Source organism: Carlito syrichta, unplaced genomic scaffold (genome assembly GCF_000164805.1).
Source record: "Carlito syrichta isolate Samal-C Ts95f unplaced genomic scaffold, Tarsius_syrichta-2.0.1 Scaffold123424, whole genome shotgun sequence".
NCBI classification, from domain to species: domain Eukaryota; kingdom Metazoa; phylum Chordata; class Mammalia; order Primates; family Tarsiidae; genus Carlito; species Carlito syrichta.
The window spans coordinates 99,349-117,193 of NW_007067520.1; the positions used below are offsets into that span (position 1 = coordinate 99,349).

General features: G+C 45.8%; 2 protein-coding genes across 2 annotated transcripts in view; both read right to left on the bottom strand.

Annotated features, from left to right (window-relative positions):
* Window positions 1-4,193: 4,193 nt before the first annotated feature.
* The window catches only part of ITGAX (integrin subunit alpha X), a gene marked incomplete at its 5' end in the record, with an annotated part of 27,659 nt that continues 14,007 nt past the window's right edge, over window positions 4,194-17,845 (bottom strand). The window contains 16 exons of the mRNA XM_008048418.2: window positions 4,194-4,292; window positions 4,820-4,930; window positions 5,203-5,304; window positions 5,444-5,557; window positions 6,056-6,139; window positions 6,247-6,354; window positions 6,464-6,542; window positions 9,014-9,097; window positions 9,202-9,281; window positions 9,379-9,495; window positions 11,728-11,869; window positions 12,080-12,153; window positions 12,242-12,373; window positions 13,103-13,257; window positions 13,383-13,540; window positions 13,624-13,754. Of these exons, the coding sequence (XP_008046609.2) occupies window positions 4,194-4,292; window positions 4,820-4,930; window positions 5,203-5,304; window positions 5,444-5,557; window positions 6,056-6,139; window positions 6,247-6,354; window positions 6,464-6,542; window positions 9,014-9,097; window positions 9,202-9,281; window positions 9,379-9,495; window positions 11,728-11,869; window positions 12,080-12,153; window positions 12,242-12,373; window positions 13,103-13,257; window positions 13,383-13,540; window positions 13,624-13,754 (1,770 nt within the window). The remainder of the gene's footprint in view (window positions 4,293-4,819; window positions 4,931-5,202; window positions 5,305-5,443; window positions 5,558-6,055; window positions 6,140-6,246; window positions 6,355-6,463; window positions 6,543-9,013; window positions 9,098-9,201; window positions 9,282-9,378; window positions 9,496-11,727; window positions 11,870-12,079; window positions 12,154-12,241; window positions 12,374-13,102; window positions 13,258-13,382; window positions 13,541-13,623; window positions 13,755-17,845) is intronic.
* LOC103249795 (60S ribosomal protein L38) lies at window positions 15,873-16,091 on the bottom strand. Its single transcript, XM_008048417.1, has one exon. It carries the CDS (start codon window positions 16,089-16,091, stop codon window positions 15,873-15,875), a length of 219 nt encoding a protein of 72 aa, XP_008046608.1.

Below are 17,845 nucleotides of genomic sequence, written 5' to 3' on the forward strand. Positions count from 1 at the left end.
GGTACCCACAGGGTCTCGCAGTTTTCTGGGGCTTCAGGGCTCTCTGGAGCTGCACAGGAGTGAAGAGGAGGAAGCAGAAGAGATGTTATAGACACCCCAGAGAACCTGGAGAGAGGCAGGAGGAGGGAGCTAGGCCAGGGTGTTGTTTAAAAAAACAGATCCCCTCAAGAGGAGAATGGATAAACAAAATGATAAACTCACACAAGGGGCTATGTGCAGTGCCTCATACCTGTAATTCCAGCACTTTGAGAGGCCGAGGTGGGAGCATTGTTTGAGCCCAAGGGTTCGAGACCAAACTGGACAACATAACGAGTCCATGTCTCTACAAAAAAAAATTAAAAATTTAGTTGGACATGGTGGTGCACACCTGTAGTTCGAGTTACTCAGGCGGCTGAGGTGAGAGGATTTCCTGAGCCCAGGAGGGCGAGGTTACAATGAGCTGTGATTGTGCCATCACACTCCAGCCTAGGTGACAGAGTGAAACTCCAAAAAAAAAAATTAATTCATACAAGGAATGACTACTCAGTAATAAATAAGAACAGCCTACAGATGTACACAACAACATACAAGCAGCCAATAGACACATGAAAAACAAGTTCACCTCTAATCATCAGAGAAATTAGAAGCAAACTATGAGATACCACCTAACTCCAGTAAGGATGACTATCATTAATAAGTCAAAAAACAACAGATGCTGGTGCAGGTGCAGAGAAAAGGGAATACTTCTACACTGTTGGTGGGAGTGCAAACTAGTCCAACCTCTGTGGAAAGCATTGTGATCTAGAAATTCCTTCCTGGAAATATACACAGAGGAACATAAACTGTTCTACAAAAAAGATGCCTGCACATGCATGTTTATTGCCACACTATTTATGATAGCAAAAACATGGAACCAACCCCAATGCCCATTGAAAGTGGACTGGATTATGCAGCCATAAAGAACAAAATCATGGACTTCACAGCAAATTGGATGGAGCTGGAAACCATCACACGAGTGAACTGTCACAGAAACAAAGATCTGAATACCACATGTTCTCACTCATAAGTTGTTCTTGAACGTTAGTCACATTAGCACAAGGGAGGGATCAGCCGTCACTGGGCACTGCTAGGGGAGGAAGGGAGGGGAGAGGGTGGAGAGCACATGACAACACAAAGAGCACCTGGTTCCTTACCAGGAAGAGTGAGGGCCAATTAGAAGCCCAAACTTCAACTGCATGCAGTCTTACTTATGTAGTTAATCCTCACTTGTACCACACATTCCAATAATAAAATTTTTTTTTAAAGCCTGCCACCTCCTCCCCTCTCTCCTGCTCTATCACCATGTGACCAACCAGCTCCCCCTTCCCCTTCTGCCATGATTGTAAGCTTCCTGAGGCCTCACCAGAAGCAGAGGTTGTCACTATGCTCACTATGCTTCTTGTACAGTCTGCAGAACCATGAGCCAAATAATCCTGTTCTCTGCATAAATTTTAAAAAAAAAGAAGAAGACTGATTGCGTCTGGTAGGGTGAGGAGGGAATTCTCAACAATTGTTAAATTTAGTATTTTACTCTTAATATTTTAACGTTTGTTAAAGGGGAAGGGATAGATAAATGAGCCATTGTTATTTATTTTCTGTGTGTTTGGAATATTCTACAATTAAACATAAATAAATAAATGTTTCTTAGAAACATGAAAAAGGTCCTACATATAAAAGCCTAGGGATAGCCGGGCTCGGTGGCTCAGCCTGTAATCCTGTGACTTTGGGAGGCGGAGGTGAGTGGATTGCCTGAACCCGCGGGTTCAAGACCCTCCTGGGCGGCGAGACCTCATCTCTACAATAAATCAAAAAATCAGCCGGGCGTGGTAGCGCATGCCTGTAATTCCAGCTACTCGGAAGGCTGAGGTGGAAGGATCGCCGGAGCCCAGCAGGTCGAGGCTGCGGTGGCCGGGAGCGGCCACTGCTCTCTAGTCTGGGCAACCGAGTGAGACTCCAACTCAAAAAAAATAAATAAATAATAAAAGCCCAGGGATAAACTTTGAAGGTTAAAATAGATGACATGACGCCTACCTATAGCATAAATTACTTTGTGTATATAAGTGACAGTTATTTAAAACACTTAAAATATGGATTAAATGTCAAGTATACACAATATAAAATAGTTTCTACACAAAAAGTTTGCATCAATTTATTTAACTGATGTTTGATGGACAGAAGCAATTGTTACATGTTGATGATGCCACTGTAGGGAACTGGACCATGGGCTGTGATCGCTAACTCTGAGGCTGACTTATCTTGCAAAAGACTGTCAAGATCAAGTTGATTAACAGCCTACCCACTTTTGTGTGGAGGAGTATGTAGCAGGCATTATACTGCCCCATCATTCATTCTGTGGGTCTGTGAACTTCTCTTTGAGGAAGCACAAAATAACTTTTTGATGACTCTCTGTAACCCAAAATTTTTAATATCTTTTCATTTCTTCCATCTTCACCACACCTCTTGGACACAATGTTGAGTGGTATCACATTTCATACATAATCTTTTATTTTGGACTTCTTTCCACAAGTAGTGCTTGAGACTAACATTTTGCTGATTTCAGCAACCATAAAACCCTCCAACTTTGCCTCACTTGTATTGTTACTTGCCTCAGCAAAAGTTTTTTGTTTTCCACTCATTTTTAGAGAAAAATAGGGACAAAAGGCAATTAGATAATCAAATACTTGCAGAGACCACACATTGCCACGAAAGCATCTTCCTCCCAGGCCCAGTGTAGAAGCTGCCAAGGCTGACTCTGCAGCAGCTGTAGGAGAAGCTCCTCAAACTCTGGGCACCCTGGGGGATGTTTTCCCTTCTCTGTCCTAGGCCCACCCTTCCACCCAACAGTTCCACCAGCTTCCTATCAGCAACTGCCTTGAGAATAGATGAGTAAACTAAGAAGTCAAGTTACCCCCAGTATAAGGATATTTGTGACCCCACTCTGGTTAACTGTCTTGTCCTGACCCCCAGGCTTCAGGGCTGGCCAGGATCCACCATGGCAAAGGGACCCCATGGGGGTCACTGTCCAAGTCTTACATCCACAAAATAATTAATTTTATCCCTTTGACATATTGCCCCAAAATATACAACATACATCTTTTTATGCATGTTTTTTAACATATTTTTTATTTTAAAATTGTGGGGTACAGTTAAGGGTTAGGTATACAAATATACATTGTGCAGGTACCCTTGTTGATGAGTTGTGCCCGCCTCCCCGTCCCCAGACAGATATTGACTACCGTTAATCCCACCTCCCTTCCCCTCCCTGTCCCCACCCCATGGTTTCCCACAACTGTCAATCCTTTTCTTATAGTATTACGATAGTTGTTCAAGGTATACTTATGAGTGAGAACATGTGATACTCAGATCTTTATTTCTGTGAGAAATCATATGTATGTTTCAACTTAGTAATGCAAACATTTGAAATACACATCTTTCATAAACATGTTCTGGCATTTCTTCATTTCCCATATTTGGAGCCTCAAAAAATGGAGTGTCCTGGGCCTCTTCTGACCCTTGAGCTGCAGTAGCATTGGGACAACATCCCCCCAGAAGGGACCCCCCTCGCTTTCAGCCAGCAATGTTAACCAATGTCGGAAGTCAGCTTTGCAAATTCCAATGTGCAGGCGTTGCGCTCCCAATTCAGTCTTAGAAACCTGGACTGAGAGCCCCAAAACAAAGCAAACAGCTAATGCTGACAGTATTTTACTAGAAATGAGGATAACAAGGAGGCACAGAGCCTCTCATGCTGTGTGCTCTGAAGCTGACCTTCTGGAAATGGAATGGGATGTCTAACATGAAGCTGAAGAGGTCAGATATTGCCCCAAGAGTAATTGGGAGCCACTGGAGATGGATGAGGGTCAATGGCGTATTTAGTACCATATTTTAGAAAGATCATTTGTGGCTAGTGGGGTGTGGGGCTATTGTTCACGTATTTCTAGGTAGAAATTCCAAGTCAAGTCCTCTGGGGGATGTGGCAGGGATCCAAAGTTGGAACTTTGACAAGACAAATGGCCTTTCCCTAGCAAGACGCTTTGTGCAGATACACTGCATTTTCCCAAAGAGAGAAAGCAGACTGATCCCAGCCTCCTTCAGGTGGAATGTTTCTTCCCCTTGGGCTTGACTCAGGTGAGAGTAAGAGAACTGGGAGCCCTCTCAGGGAGACAGGAGGCAGTTTCTCACTGGGCTACTTGAGGGTCTGCTGTCCCCTTTTCTGAGGCAATTTGTTCGTTTGCTTCCTCTATCATTTCCTTGTACTGACGCTTGAAGAAGCCAACCTGTGGGAGAGAAAGAAGAAAAAATCAGGAAGTCCACCCAGCAGAAGAGAGGGAAAGAGATGACTGGGAGGGAAGGAGGGATCACTATTTTGGGAATCCCTACTGTGTTCAAAGCATGCACTAGGAACTTTGTACACATTGTGCAAAAATTCTATGAGCTGGGCAGATTCACCTTCCATTGAAAAATCAAGACCTGGAAGTGGAACAAGCACTTGTGATTGAAGAAAGAAAGAATCCATGGTGGTGCCAACATTCAAACCCAAGTCTGTACTTTTATATTATAATTTGTTGTCAAGGGTGGAGAAGAAGGGAAAAGAAAGGGAGAGAGACTAGAGAAAGTGTGAGAATCACAGAGGAAGGCGCACATGGTGGGATGACTGGGGACTACTGATATCATAAATAGGAGGAAGTTTTTCACATGAAGTGACCTAGCGAGAATGCGTATCTAACCTAAAAGTGAGCTCTTTCTTACACTATAGAAAGAGTGCGACCAATGCTGGGTGTCAAGAGTAGGATAAAACCCTCACCTTATATAGTATGGCTGTGATGAGAGCCAGCAGCAGCAGACCTCCCACAGAGCTGCCCACGATGAGGGGGATGGGATTATGGACTTCATACTTCTCCACTACCGTCTTTGTCTGAAGTGGAGGTGATCCCATCAGAAAGTGTCAGGCCTCTTGCTGTCCCAGACTCCTCCCAGGTTCCCCAACCTTTAAATCCCTCCCTTTTCCCTCTAGACCTAGCTCCAAGGGGTAAGATGCAGAAGAAGCCATGAGCTTAGGAACAACTGTCCTGCCCAGACACCTACATCCTGTCTCCTTCTAGCCTCACAAATCCCCCATCCAGCATCACAGATTGAAATCAGAAGGCCTCTTACTAACCCAGCCACTGCCAACCACACAGTCACTACCTGGGCTTTCATAAATGCCTCCTGTCCTGGAAGCTGGGAATACACAGATGTGTCGAATGTGATTTCAGCCATGCTCACAACCAACACCTTCTTCTGCAGTGTCTGCAAAGGGAGGGGGAACCTGTGAAATTGGTTCTGGGGGAGGCTCAGAGTTCCAGAAATATCCTGGCTTGAGGATGGGCACAGGCGCATCAGGTACCACCTGAATCTGGGGCAGAGACTCTTCCATTGGGCTACACACCTGGCTGACCCAGCTGAAACTGAGGTTGCCCTTCAGAATGAAGTTAAGTTCCTCCTGGATCCCAAAAGTGGGGATGTCACAGCGAAACCTCAGGCAGTCAGCAACGGAGCAGTCCTAGGGACAGGGGAAGTAGCAACAGGCTGAGAAAGATGAGTTTGAAGGTAGAAGACGAAATTAAACTGTGTGATTTGAGAGAAGTAGCCACATCTGAAAACAAGAGGGTTGTTCAGCAGGATGGACACGGAACATGGATTCCTGGATTAAATTCCTCTGATATGCCGGATGTAGGTGGCTCAAGCCTGTAATCCCAGCACTTGGGAGGCCAAGGTGAGAGGATTGCCTGAGATCAGGAGTTCAAGACCAGCCTGGGCAACTTGGTGAGCACCCATCTCTACAATAAATCAAAAAATTAGCCAGGCCTGTAATTCCAGTTACTTGGAAGTCTGAAGCGGAAGGATCACCGGAGCCCGGCAGGTTGACGCTGGGGTGGCTGTGATCGTGCCACTACACTCCAGCCTGAGTGACGGAGTGAGACTCCAACTCAAAAAAAACAAAACATAAATTCCTCTGCTATGTGGCTTAAAGTTGGGAACAACCCAGACCTCTGCTCACCAGCACAGGTTTCTTCTGAATGTGAGTCAGGAAGTCATACTCTGAGGGAACCATTCTCTCTGAAGAGCACTGAATGGGTGGGTTCTAGGAGAAGACACAGAGAGAACAAGGGTCTCAGTTTGGGATATCAAGGATTCATGAGGGACACTGGGAATCAGGTAAAGGGGGAGAAATAAACAGTCCGTGGGTACCTGGGGAGAGGAGACCTCCGCCTCCACCCACACAGCCGCCCCGTTCAGCTCCACAGGCACCCAGAAGTTGATGCTGACAGGCAAGTCCCTCTGTCCCAAGTTGTTCACCTGCACAGAGGGCAGTGAGACCAGAACCCCTACCACAGCATGCAGCACCCCCCAATCTCCAGTTCCCAGACCCCTGCCCCAGCCTGAACTTGGAGTCCCCACCCCTTGCCTGGTATCTATGCTCGACCACACTGCTTTCCCCCTCTTCCGAAGCTGAGAAGTTGAGGTACTTGGTGGATTGTTCATGGCTGGAGAGAGAAAAGGCATTAGGTGGAGGTGAAGTTGCACAGGCTCTGGCTGAAGCATGACAGGGGTCAGTGAAGCTTTGGGGTGTGCTGGAATGAGGTCTGTGGCTCAGTTGTGATAAAGGAGGGTCTAGGGAGCAGGCTATGCTTCAAGATGGGTACAAGATGCTTGCAGAAGCTGCCCGCAGAGAAAGTTGCCGAGGAGAGGGGCAGGGGTGCAGTGAACAGAGCTCAGGAACCTGCCACTGACCCACAGGGGAGAAGGGGCCAGGGCCTGACCCTCCCTGCACCTCAGCTTTCCTTTCAGGATGCTGGGGAGCATGTGGGACACAGCACAGGTTGATGATACTACAGACCAAAGACTTGCCGAGCTACCCCTTTCTGGTCCCCCAAAGCCTCCCCAGAGACTCTTCTTTCCTGCTTCCTTGGCTTTTCTGGGTTGGAGGCTTGGAGGTGAGGGAGGGCCCAACAGCAGACTCTTCACCTGGTCTCAGTTTGACAACACCTTCTGAGGCCCACTCGAGCCCAAGTCTGGAGACCCAGTGGCCAGCCAGGACCCTCGCATGGGTGACTGGTCTCACCTCTGTCCCTCACTGCTCCACACTTCGGGTTCCTTTCCTTTTGCAGACATAGCCCGCATTCCAGCCCACCACTTCTACTCTGAAGTTTCATTCCTCCTCTGCCAAGGGACTCCCCCCAAAAATGCCTCAGTTTGGCCTCGGGGAGCCCCTCTGAATGCCTCCAACCACAAAGTCACATCTGCAGAGTGTGACTGAGCTGTAGGGTCACACATGCAGTGTCGTGCCTGCAGGTCCCCTGCAAGGAGGTGTGAAAACCCCAGTGCCTGCTCTGGCAAGTAAGCCCACAGCATGCACCTGTCTGGGAGCCCCCAGTGTGCAGGTGCAAATGAGGGTGTAAGACCCGAGGCAGGAAGAGAGCATCTAACAAGGCATACTCCACAGGGGTAGAGGTCTATGTCTGGTTATGATAACATATGAAAAGTACTTAATAAATCTTTGTTGAATGTTGAACAAATTTATGGAAAGTAATCACAGCATTGTGCCTGGCATATAGCACATGCTAGAAAGTCATTTGTTGAAAGGAAGTGTCTGCTAAAACACTTGCCTTCTTAGTTTCAAACACCTCATGTAACTCTCCTTGGGCAGCAATTTAGGTCCCTATCTTTTTTTTTTTTTTTTGAGTTGAGGGCTTATTCTGTCACCCCAGCTGGAGTGCAGTGACACAATCATGGCTCACTGCAGGCTCGACCTCCTGGGCTCAGGTGATCCTTTGACCTCAGCCTCCCAGATAGCTGGGATTATAGGCACATGCCACCATACCCAGCTAATTCTTTTTTTGTAGAGATGAAGTCTCACTATGTCACCCAGGCTGGTCTCAAACTCTTGGGCTCAGGCAATCCTCCTGCCTCGGCTTCCCAAAGTGCTGAGATGACAGGTGTGGGCCACCACACCCAGCCAAGTTCCTATCTTTTTATCCAGCTTCTCCCTTAGATATAGTCTCTGCAACAGGCCCCTAATCTGTCCTTGTCCTTCCCCAAGGGACTGGGCAAAGGGGAAGGGAGTTCTAAAAGCCCTTAAGGGTCGGCTGGGCTCAGTGGCTCAGCCTGTGATCCCAGCACTTTGGGAGGCCGAGACGAGTGGATCTCCAAGCCCGCGGGTTCGAGACCAGCTGGACAACTTGGCGAGACCTCATCTCTACAATACATCAAAAATTAGCCGGGCATGGTAGCACGTGCCTGTAGTCCTGTCTACCTGGAAGGCTGAGGTGTAAGGATAATCTGAGCCCAGCAGGTCAATGCTGGGATGGTATGAGCATGCCACAGCGCCCCAACCTGGGCAACAGAGTAAGACTCCAACTCAACAAATAATAATAAAATAAAATAAAAGCCCTTTGGGGTCAAAGTTTGTTCCTTGTGAAAAGGAAATTTCCTGTCCAAATGCCAAGGGTCCCTTTAAGAATTGTTGCTGGTCAAGCCCAGTGCAGTGACCCTTCAATGTTTAGCTGAGGTCTCCCCTTATAAGAGGCTCTGCGCCCCCCCCCGGAAAGCACATCACCCCCTTCAGGTTACAGAACCACAGTGACCCTTGGTGAGATTTTGGCTTGGACCAGGGTCACTTTGCTTCCCAATGAGGCAGTAAGAGCACTGAAAATAAAGACATGTTTCATATCTCCTAGGAAACCCAAAAGAACCTTGGCGCTTTTGAGAAAGCCTTCACAGACCTGCAATCTCTATGAAAAGTAGGATATAATGATAATGGTATCACAATTCTTCTTAACTCATAACTAGCCCGCAATAAACATGTGTTGATTAATAAGTGCTGCTAGCAGTATCATCTACCACTCAAAAAGATGATACACCTAAAACATCACAGATGTTCTGCTGCTGTACGGGATGAGAACCACCACCCATCAGGGTGATAGAGAAGAACCCTCCTGAGGTCTCAGTGAGGCACCTGCTGATCACGGTGTAGACGGCGTACTTCACAGGGAGTTCCATCTGGAAGGTGGTCTTGCTGGTCCTTGGGGTATTATTCTCACTGGTGAGAGAGAAGACACCCAGTTGCCAAGGGCCCCTGTGGAGGAGGATGGAATGTGAGGCTAGAGATGAGGGGATACTGCTCCTTGGGCTGACCTAGCTCACCTGCTCACATTGGCTGTCAGAAGCAGCCGGTCTCCCAGCACAGCCTTGGGGGAGACGTCAAAGATAGTCAAGAAGGTGATCTGAGGAAGAGGAGCAGGAACAGGGGAGATCAGGAGGCCATGGAGGAGTAAAACAGTTAGGGCAGGGAAGTAGGGTGTGGGCAGAAGCCAGGCTGACCTCGGTGCCCCCACGGAAGATGAGGTGGCTGATGCTACACCTGGTGCTCCAGGTACTCTGGCTCCGAGTCAGGACACTATCACATGTGAGGCCCAGGGAGCGCGGCTGCAGCTGTTTCTAGACAATGGTGGTCAAATAAAGGCAGACGAGTATTTGTTAGTACTTCAAAGAGTCTCCATGAAGTAGTGACGAAGTTTCCTGGAATTTATCTTAAGGTTATGTTTTAAAAGGCTCCTCAGACACTATCTGGTCAAACTTCCTCCCAAAGTAGAAATCTCAAATTTACTTTAAAATTCCCCTTTTTTCTTATATGTTTTTTTTAAAGGCCTTTTATTATGGAAATTTTCAAACATATTCAAAAGTAGAGAGTATCAACCCCCATGTACCTACCACTCAATTTAAGTTACTAACATTTTTCTACTTTTGTTTCATTCAATTGTTCTCCACTTTTTTCTCTGGATAGTTTAAAACACATCCCAGACATCATATTTTTTCATCCAGAAATAATTCAGTGTATAGTCAACAGATAAGGGTATTGTTTAACATAACCACAAGACCTAACAAATCATACCCAACAAAATTAGCAATAACTACTTAATATACAGATCGTATTCCATTTCCTTAGATTGCCTCCAAAATTGTTATTTTCTAGCTCATTTGTTAAAATCAATATCCAACAAAGGTCCACACATTGCATTTGCTTGATATGTCTAGGAGCCTTTCAACAACAAGTGATGACCTCTCACATGCTAGAGATTACCTTTCCTAGTGTGTTCTTTCATACATTAATCAGACTATGCTCTTTTTCGGACTATTAGACTAAAAGAGACATAGCAGATATAACAACAAAAAATAATGTATGGACCTAATTTAGACTTTGTTTCAAGTAAACCAGGAGTAAGAAGATATTTTTAAGACAAATTAGGAAAATTTGACTATGGTCTAAATACCAAAGAATCATTTATTTCATTAGATATGATAATAGCATCGGGCCACCAAAGATGGCCCCACTCCTTAGGAATACAGAGTGTGACTTAGTCTTTTATCTGCTGCTGTAACAGATTACCACAGACTGGTTAATTTGTGTGTTTTTTGTTTTTTTGGTTTTTGTTTTTTTGGTCAGAGTCTCACACTGTCACCCAGGCTGGAGTGCAGTGGCACACTCACAGCCACTGCAACATCAACCTGTTGGGCTCAGGTGATACTTCCACCTCAGTCTTCCAAGTAGCTGGAACTACAGGCACACAATATCATGCCCAGCTAATTTTTTGAGTCTCACTGAGTTTCCCAGGTTGGTCTCGAAACCCTGGACTCATGCAATCCTCTCTCTTCAGTCATCCAAAGTGCTGGGATCACAGGCTTGAGTCACCACACCCGGCCGAGTAATTTATAAACAATAGGACCTTTGTGGTTCTGAAGGTTGGAAATTTCAAGAGCATAGCACCAGTATCTGGTGAGGGCCTTTGTGCTCACCATTCCACAATAGAAGGCAGAATGGCAAGACAGCATGTGCAAGAGTAGGAAAGGGGGCCAAATTCATTCTTTGATCAGAGATTCATTCCCAAAATAATTAACTCACTCCTGAGATAATGATATCAATCCATTCTTGAAGCAGAGCTCTCATAATCTAATCATGCCTTAAAGGTCCCACCTTTTAACACAGTTGCACTGAAGATAAAGTTTCCAACACATGAACTTTGGGGGACACACTCAAACCGTTCTCTTTGACTCCTTGTGGTCTTAGCTCTGTCTTCTAGAGTAGAGATTGGCAAATGATAACCCACCACCTATTTTTATAAATAAAGTTTTATTGGATCACAACTACGCTCATTCATACACTCATTCAAGTCAATGGCTGCTGTCAATTCACTCCATAACAGCAGAATTGCACAGCTGTGACAGAGACCATATGGCCCATAAAACTGAAATATCTGCTATCCAGCCCTTTATAGAATGAGGCCCAGGTGTACCAATAAATCCAATCTCTTTCTTCTACAGAATAATGTTTTAAAATGTTTGAAGGCTGTAGGGTGTTTTCCCTTAAAAGAGGAATGTTGACATGATTTGGAATACAAATAAATGTAAAGCAGAATCCCCTCTCTCTCCACATTAGTGGCTTCTCAGGAACTCACTCCTGATAGTCAGTGTCCCTAAAATGTGATGTGCAAAGCTGAACACTGCATGAGCCGAGGAGAGCCCCAGATAGCACAACCACATCCATGACCAGCCCAGACCTCTTGGCATGCTAGAGGCTGCTAAGCAATGACAGCCCAGCCCAGGCTTTGAATCCACATAGGAGTCTATGTTGGTTTCCAGCCCTGCCACCTCTTCCTTCCCCAGAGAGAATACCTGACCCTCTGCCACACAGCGATAGGACAACCCTGCCGGGTAGAAGAAGGTAACTGTGGTTCCATAGGAGTCTTCACCATCATTCCTCACTATCACCTCTCCATTCAGCTCCAGGGTACTCCCCACCACCAGGGTCTTCAAGCTGGGTGTCAGGGGGAGGGGGAGGAGATGATTCTGTGACTGAGCATAGACATGGTCTGGGGATAAAATGGGGTGGGGTTGTGGAAGACAGGGGACAGGACACCTAGGTTCAGAGTACATGGTGGCGGTGTTAGGGAGAGCCAGGGCAGTAGTCTCAGGTTCCAGGAAGGAGGCTGGGGTACCAGGGTAGGTCTAAGGGGTGGAAGCTCACCCTGAGAAGCCAAAGGAGATGCTGAGGTCATCCTGGCAGATGTGGTCAGCTCCACAGTTCTTCTCAAAGGGGAGCTGAGCGGAAAGGCAATGCAGGGTTTTCCCCAAGACCCATAGCCCAAGATGTCCAACCCTTCTGGGAGGCCCCAACAGCAGGACTCACAGAGGCCGTGAAGTATCTCTGAGTGTCTGCAGCCAGCATAGGTCGGAGGTTTCTGAAGGAAGGCATGGGCTCACCCACCAGAGTGAAGTTGAGACGCAAGATGACAGGGGTCACAGAGTCCTCCACACAGGCCTAGAGCTCAGACATAGAAGAAAGTGGAGGTTAAAGAAAACACCCATTCAGAGTACTAACTGGGGCATCTCATCATCTGTAAAATGGGGCAACAGCAACCCCTGCCTGCGCTCCATAATGTCCACTCTTCTTATCCTGCCAAGTAGAGACCTTCCCCAGCCTCCCACACGGCTCCCTCTTCCATGTTTTCTCAAATTTCACCTCCTGCAAGAGGCCCTCATGACATCCTCTGTTCTCTTCTCTGGTCTTGTCTTTTTTTTAATAGCATTTATCATTACCTGACATCTATTGTCTAGAAACTTATGGGTTTTTTTATTTGTTTGTTTTGTCTTATCCCCAGAGCTCCCCATGGGCAATAGCTGTTTTGTCCACTACTATTTCCCTGGCCCATGGGACGGGTCCTGTCTCAGAGGAGTGGCTTGATAAATACATGTCCAATGAATTATTGAAAGAATCCCAGCCTGAAGTGCCATTTTTCTCTCAAGTAGCCAAATTCTCTTTCCTGAAATCCAGCTGTATGACTGCTGGCAGTTGCAGCCAACCTCGTTCATTGATTTACTCACTCACTCATATGGCAAACATGTATTAGGCACCCCCTGCATGCCGGGTGTTGTGCTGGGCTGAGCCACGGGGGGTGAGGGGGGCCAGAATATGGCCTGCTCTTTTTCCCTGCCCATCCTGCTGCCATCCTCAGCATGGCCTCCACCCACACCCATCCACAAGACTCACCGGAAGCAGCAACCTCACAGCTTCACAGTGCTGGTCCAGTCCAAGGATTCGGACTCGAGTCAGAGTCCGGGTCTTTGTTTCCTCAAAAATGGCACGGGGATTCCGGCGGCCAGGGTCAAGGGTCAAGTCAAAAGTCACAGAGCTTTGGAGGCCACCTATAGGGGAAAGCAGGAATGAGGAGTATTGAGAGAGCTAGGAACTTCTCAGATGGGCAAGGGACAATGCAGAGCTAGGGGACTCCACAGGTCAGGGTGTCCTGGATCAGAGGGAAAGGACTCACCGAACTGGTTCTTGGGACTTGCGTAAATATAAAGGCAGACAGCAGCATCGCTGAGTGTCTGGACAGAGACCACCTGCTCCTGACACTCAAACACAGACCTGGTGATCTCTGCTGGTGTGAAGTCTATGTTCACCCACACCCTGAGGATGGGTCTGGTCCTGTGGGCAGAACACTGAGCTGAGGACAAGCCCTTGGCTTCTGGGAGCACAACCTAAGACCACACGGGGAAAGTTGCTCTCACCTGAGCAGCAGCACGTGCCCCTGGACTCCCACAGCCAGGTCCACCAGTCCATCCTGGGTGAGGTCCTGACCCCCGCTCAGTGACTGTCCGAAATACTGGAGCCTGGGGGAGAACTGGGAGCCTGTGATCCGCTGTTCAGAAGACAAAAGGGTGAATCAGGTTAGAGGATGAGGGGAACAAGTTGGAAATAAGTAACAAGAGGAACATGGAGATAGGAATGTGGGTGAAAGAGAGAAGGGGTATGTAGTAAAAAAAATGCCCCCAAGAAGCCTAAACAGAAGAGGTAGGAGGAGGGAAATGATGTTGATAGAAAAGGAATCATTCCTAAGACATAAATGATGAAGTGGAGGCTAGAAGGGTGCCCTGAGACCTGAGTGTCATTCATTCATTCAGTTACTGTCTGGTTCCAATTCTGACTCCTCCACTTTTGAGCCATGAGACCTTGGGCAAAAAGTCAATCTTTCTGTGTCCTCATCTTTCACATGAGAATAGTAATGCCTCAGAGTTTAGCTATAAGCATTAGGTGAAGCCATATAGTTCTTAGAATAGCACCTGGAATGTGGTCAAGTCAATAACATATTACAATGAGTATTAAGACTAAAAGGGCCCGCAGAGCTCCTCTGACCCCACCTCCCATTTCACAGATGCAGGAAAAAGTTTGGGGATGATGCCAACCTCACACAGCCTTTAAGAGGCTAACTCCAGACCTGAAAACAGATCCTCTGACCCCAAACCCATGACCCCTGTTTACTTCCTGCTGCCACTCTGTCTATTCAAAGGACAGGAAAGAGCCCAAGGACGCGGGGTGGAGGCATCCACACCCAGATTCTTCCCTCCTAGGCACTGCCTTTCCTGTGGGACTTTTTCCTTTTACTTCCTTTGCTCATGTTATACCCAATTCCTCAAAGAATATGCTCCATAGACCTCTGGAACTAGCAAACATTAAGAGTAATAAAATAGAAAGATAAATGTACTAGTTACTAAGGGAATCCAGAAAGGCTAGATGGGAGAGGAGGGTAGAAATAGCACAAACACAGTTCAGTGGCCAACACCAGGGTCCTTGCATCCAAGAAAACTGATCTATTATATCATCACCTTTTGTTTTTTTGTAGAGATGAAGTCTCATTATGTTGCCCAGGCTGCTCTCGAACTCTTGGCCTCAAGCAATCTTCTCACCTCAACCTCCCAAAGTACTGAGATTACAAACGTGAACCATCATGCCCAGCTCCTATTCTCATATCTAATGGGTGAGCCAGTGAAGGAAAATGCAAACCCTTTCCAATCAATTCCTTGGAGATACTGCAAGTTTGGTTCCAGACCAACACAATAAAACGAATATTGGGCCAGGCTTGGTGCCTCACCCTGTAATCCCAGCACTTTGGGAGGCCGAAGTGAGTGGATTGTCTGAGCCCGCAGGCTCAAGACCCACCCAAGCAACTTGGCGAAACCTCATCTCTACAATAAATCAAAAAATTAGCCGGGCATGGTAGCGTGCACCTGTGGTTCCGGCTACTTGGAGGCTGAGGCAGAAGGATCACCTGAGCCCAGTAGGTCGATGCTGTGGTGGCCAGGAGTATGTCATTGCACTCCAGTCTGGGCAACAGAGTGAGACTCCAACTCAAAAAATAAATAAAATAAAATGAATATTGCAATAAAGCAAGTCACATGAATTTTTTGGTACATATAAAAGTTATGCTTACACTATTCAATGTGCAATAGTATTATGTCTAAAAACAATGTACCCAACTTAATTTTCAAATATTTTATTGCTAAAAAGTGCTAACAATCACCTGAGCCTTCTGCAAGTCATAATCTTTTCACTGGTGGACAGTCTTGCCTCGATGGGAATGGCTGCTGACTTATCCGGGTGTTGGTTGCTGAAGGCTGGGGTGGCTATGGCAATCTTTAAAAATAAGACAACAGTAAAGTTTGCCACATCAATTGACTCTTCTTTTCACAGAAAATTTTCTCTGTAGCATGTGATTCTGGTTGATTGCATTTTGCCCACAGTAGAACTTCTTTCAAAATCAGAATCAATCCTCTCAATAATGATAAAGCATTGCTTTATCAACTAAGTTACATGATATTCTAAATCTTGTGTTGTCATTTCAGCAATGTTCACAGCATCTTCACCAGGAGTAGATTCCATCTCAGTAAACGTTTCTTTGTTCATCCATAAGAACCAACTTCTCATTCATTCACATTTTATCATGAAATTACAACCATTTTTTTTTTGAATTTTAATTGGTTCATTTCAGTTGCTTCACCACCAGACCTGGGGGCAGGGACTGCTTCAATTTCTGAGCCTTCTTTTTATCTGTGATGACCAAGTTATACAGGTACCTGCTGCATCGAACTTTAAACTTCACATTATCCTTGTTTTTCTTGATCTTGACAGATTTAGCATCCTTCTGCTGAGTAGTAAGCAGAAAGTCCTTGATTTTCTCAATTTTCTGAGGCACAGCCATGAGGCACACAGGGGGAGGGCATGGACCAGCACCGTCCAAGAGACACTGCAAAAATTAAGTTACATCTTCAGGTCCCACTTCTAATTCTAGTTCTACTATTTCCATCACATCTGCAGTGTCTTCCTCCACTGAAGGCTTTAACTCCTCAAAGTCATCCATGAGAGTTGGAATCAGCATCTTCCAAACTACTGTTAATGTTGATATTTTGACCTCCTCCCATGAATCATGAGTGTTCTTAACAGCATCTAGAATAATGAATCCTTCCCCAGATTTCAACTTACTTTGGCCAGATCCATCAGGGAAATCAACCTATGGCAACTATAGCCTTACAAAGTGTTCTTTCTTCCGTCCTTCCTTCCTTTCTTTCTTACTTCCTTCCTTCCTTCCTTCCTTTCTTCCTTCCTTTCTTTCTTTCTGATTTTGAGTTGGAGTCTCACTCTGTCGCCCAGACTGGAGTGCAGTGGCATGCTCACGGCCACAGCAGTCCCAACCTGCTGGGCTCAGGCAATCCTTCTGCCTCAGCCTTCCACATAGCTGAAATTACAGATGCACACTACCATGTCTGGCTTAACAAAATGTATTTCTTAAATACTAAGACTTGAAAGTCTAAATGACTCCTTGATCCATGGGCTACAGAATGGACGTTGCACTAGCAGGCATGAAAATACATGAAACTCTTTGCACATCTCCATCAGAGCTCTAGAGTGACCAGGTACATCATCAATGGGCAGTAATATTTCGAAAGAATTCTTTTTTTCTGAGCAGTAATTCTCAACAGTGGTCTTAAAATATTCAGTGAATTATTCTGTTAACAGATATGCTGTCATCCCGGTTTTGTTTTCCATTGATGGCACACAGGAAGAGTAGATTTAGCATAATCCCTAAGGCCCATTGGATTTTTGGAATGGTAAATGATCACTGATTTCAACTTAAAATCATCAGCCCCTAACAAAAGAGTCAGCCTGTCTTTGAAGTTTTGGAGCCAGGCATTGACCTATGGCAGCTATAGCCTTACAAAATGTTTATTACACTATTCAATGTGCAATAGCATTATGTCTAAAAACATAATACCTCAGTAGCCATGAAAGTCCTAGTTGGCATCTTCTTCCAACAGAAGGCTGTGTTGTCTACATTGAAAATCTGTTGTTGAGTGTAGTCACCATCAATGATCTCACCTAGTTCTTCTGGACAACTTGCTGCAGCTTCTACATCAACCCTTCTAGTTTCACCTTGCACTCTTATGTTGTAGAGACCCCCTTTTTTCCTTAAACCTCGTGAATCAACCTCTGTAAGTTTCAGACTTTTCCTCTGCAGCTTCCTCACCTCTCTCAGACCTTCACAGAATTGAAGAGAGTTAAGACCTTGCGATTCTTAAAAGCTCTAAATACCAACCTCCCATATGACCCCGCAATCCCCCTACTGGGAATATATCCTGAAGAACACAAATCACTCTATAAAAAAGATACCTGCACATGCATGTTTATCGCAGCATTGTTCACAATAGCAAGAACCTGGAAACAGCCATGCTGCCCATCAAAAGAGGACTGGATTAAAAAAATGTGGTACATATACACGATGGAATACTACGCAGCCATAAAAAAGAACAAAATCATGAATTTCGCAGCAACCTGGATGGAACTAGAGTCTATAATACTGAGTGACCTCTCACAGAAACAAAGATCCGAGTATCACATGTTCTCACTCATATAATGGACCTTAAACATCCAATGCAATACTATACGAAAATGACTGAC

What these genes read in the sequence shown, in the direction of transcription:
- LOC103249795 (XM_008048417.1), bottom strand. Translation starts at nt 16,091, where the DNA reads ATGGCTGTGCCTCAGAAAATTGAGAAAATCAAGGACTTTCTGCTTACT.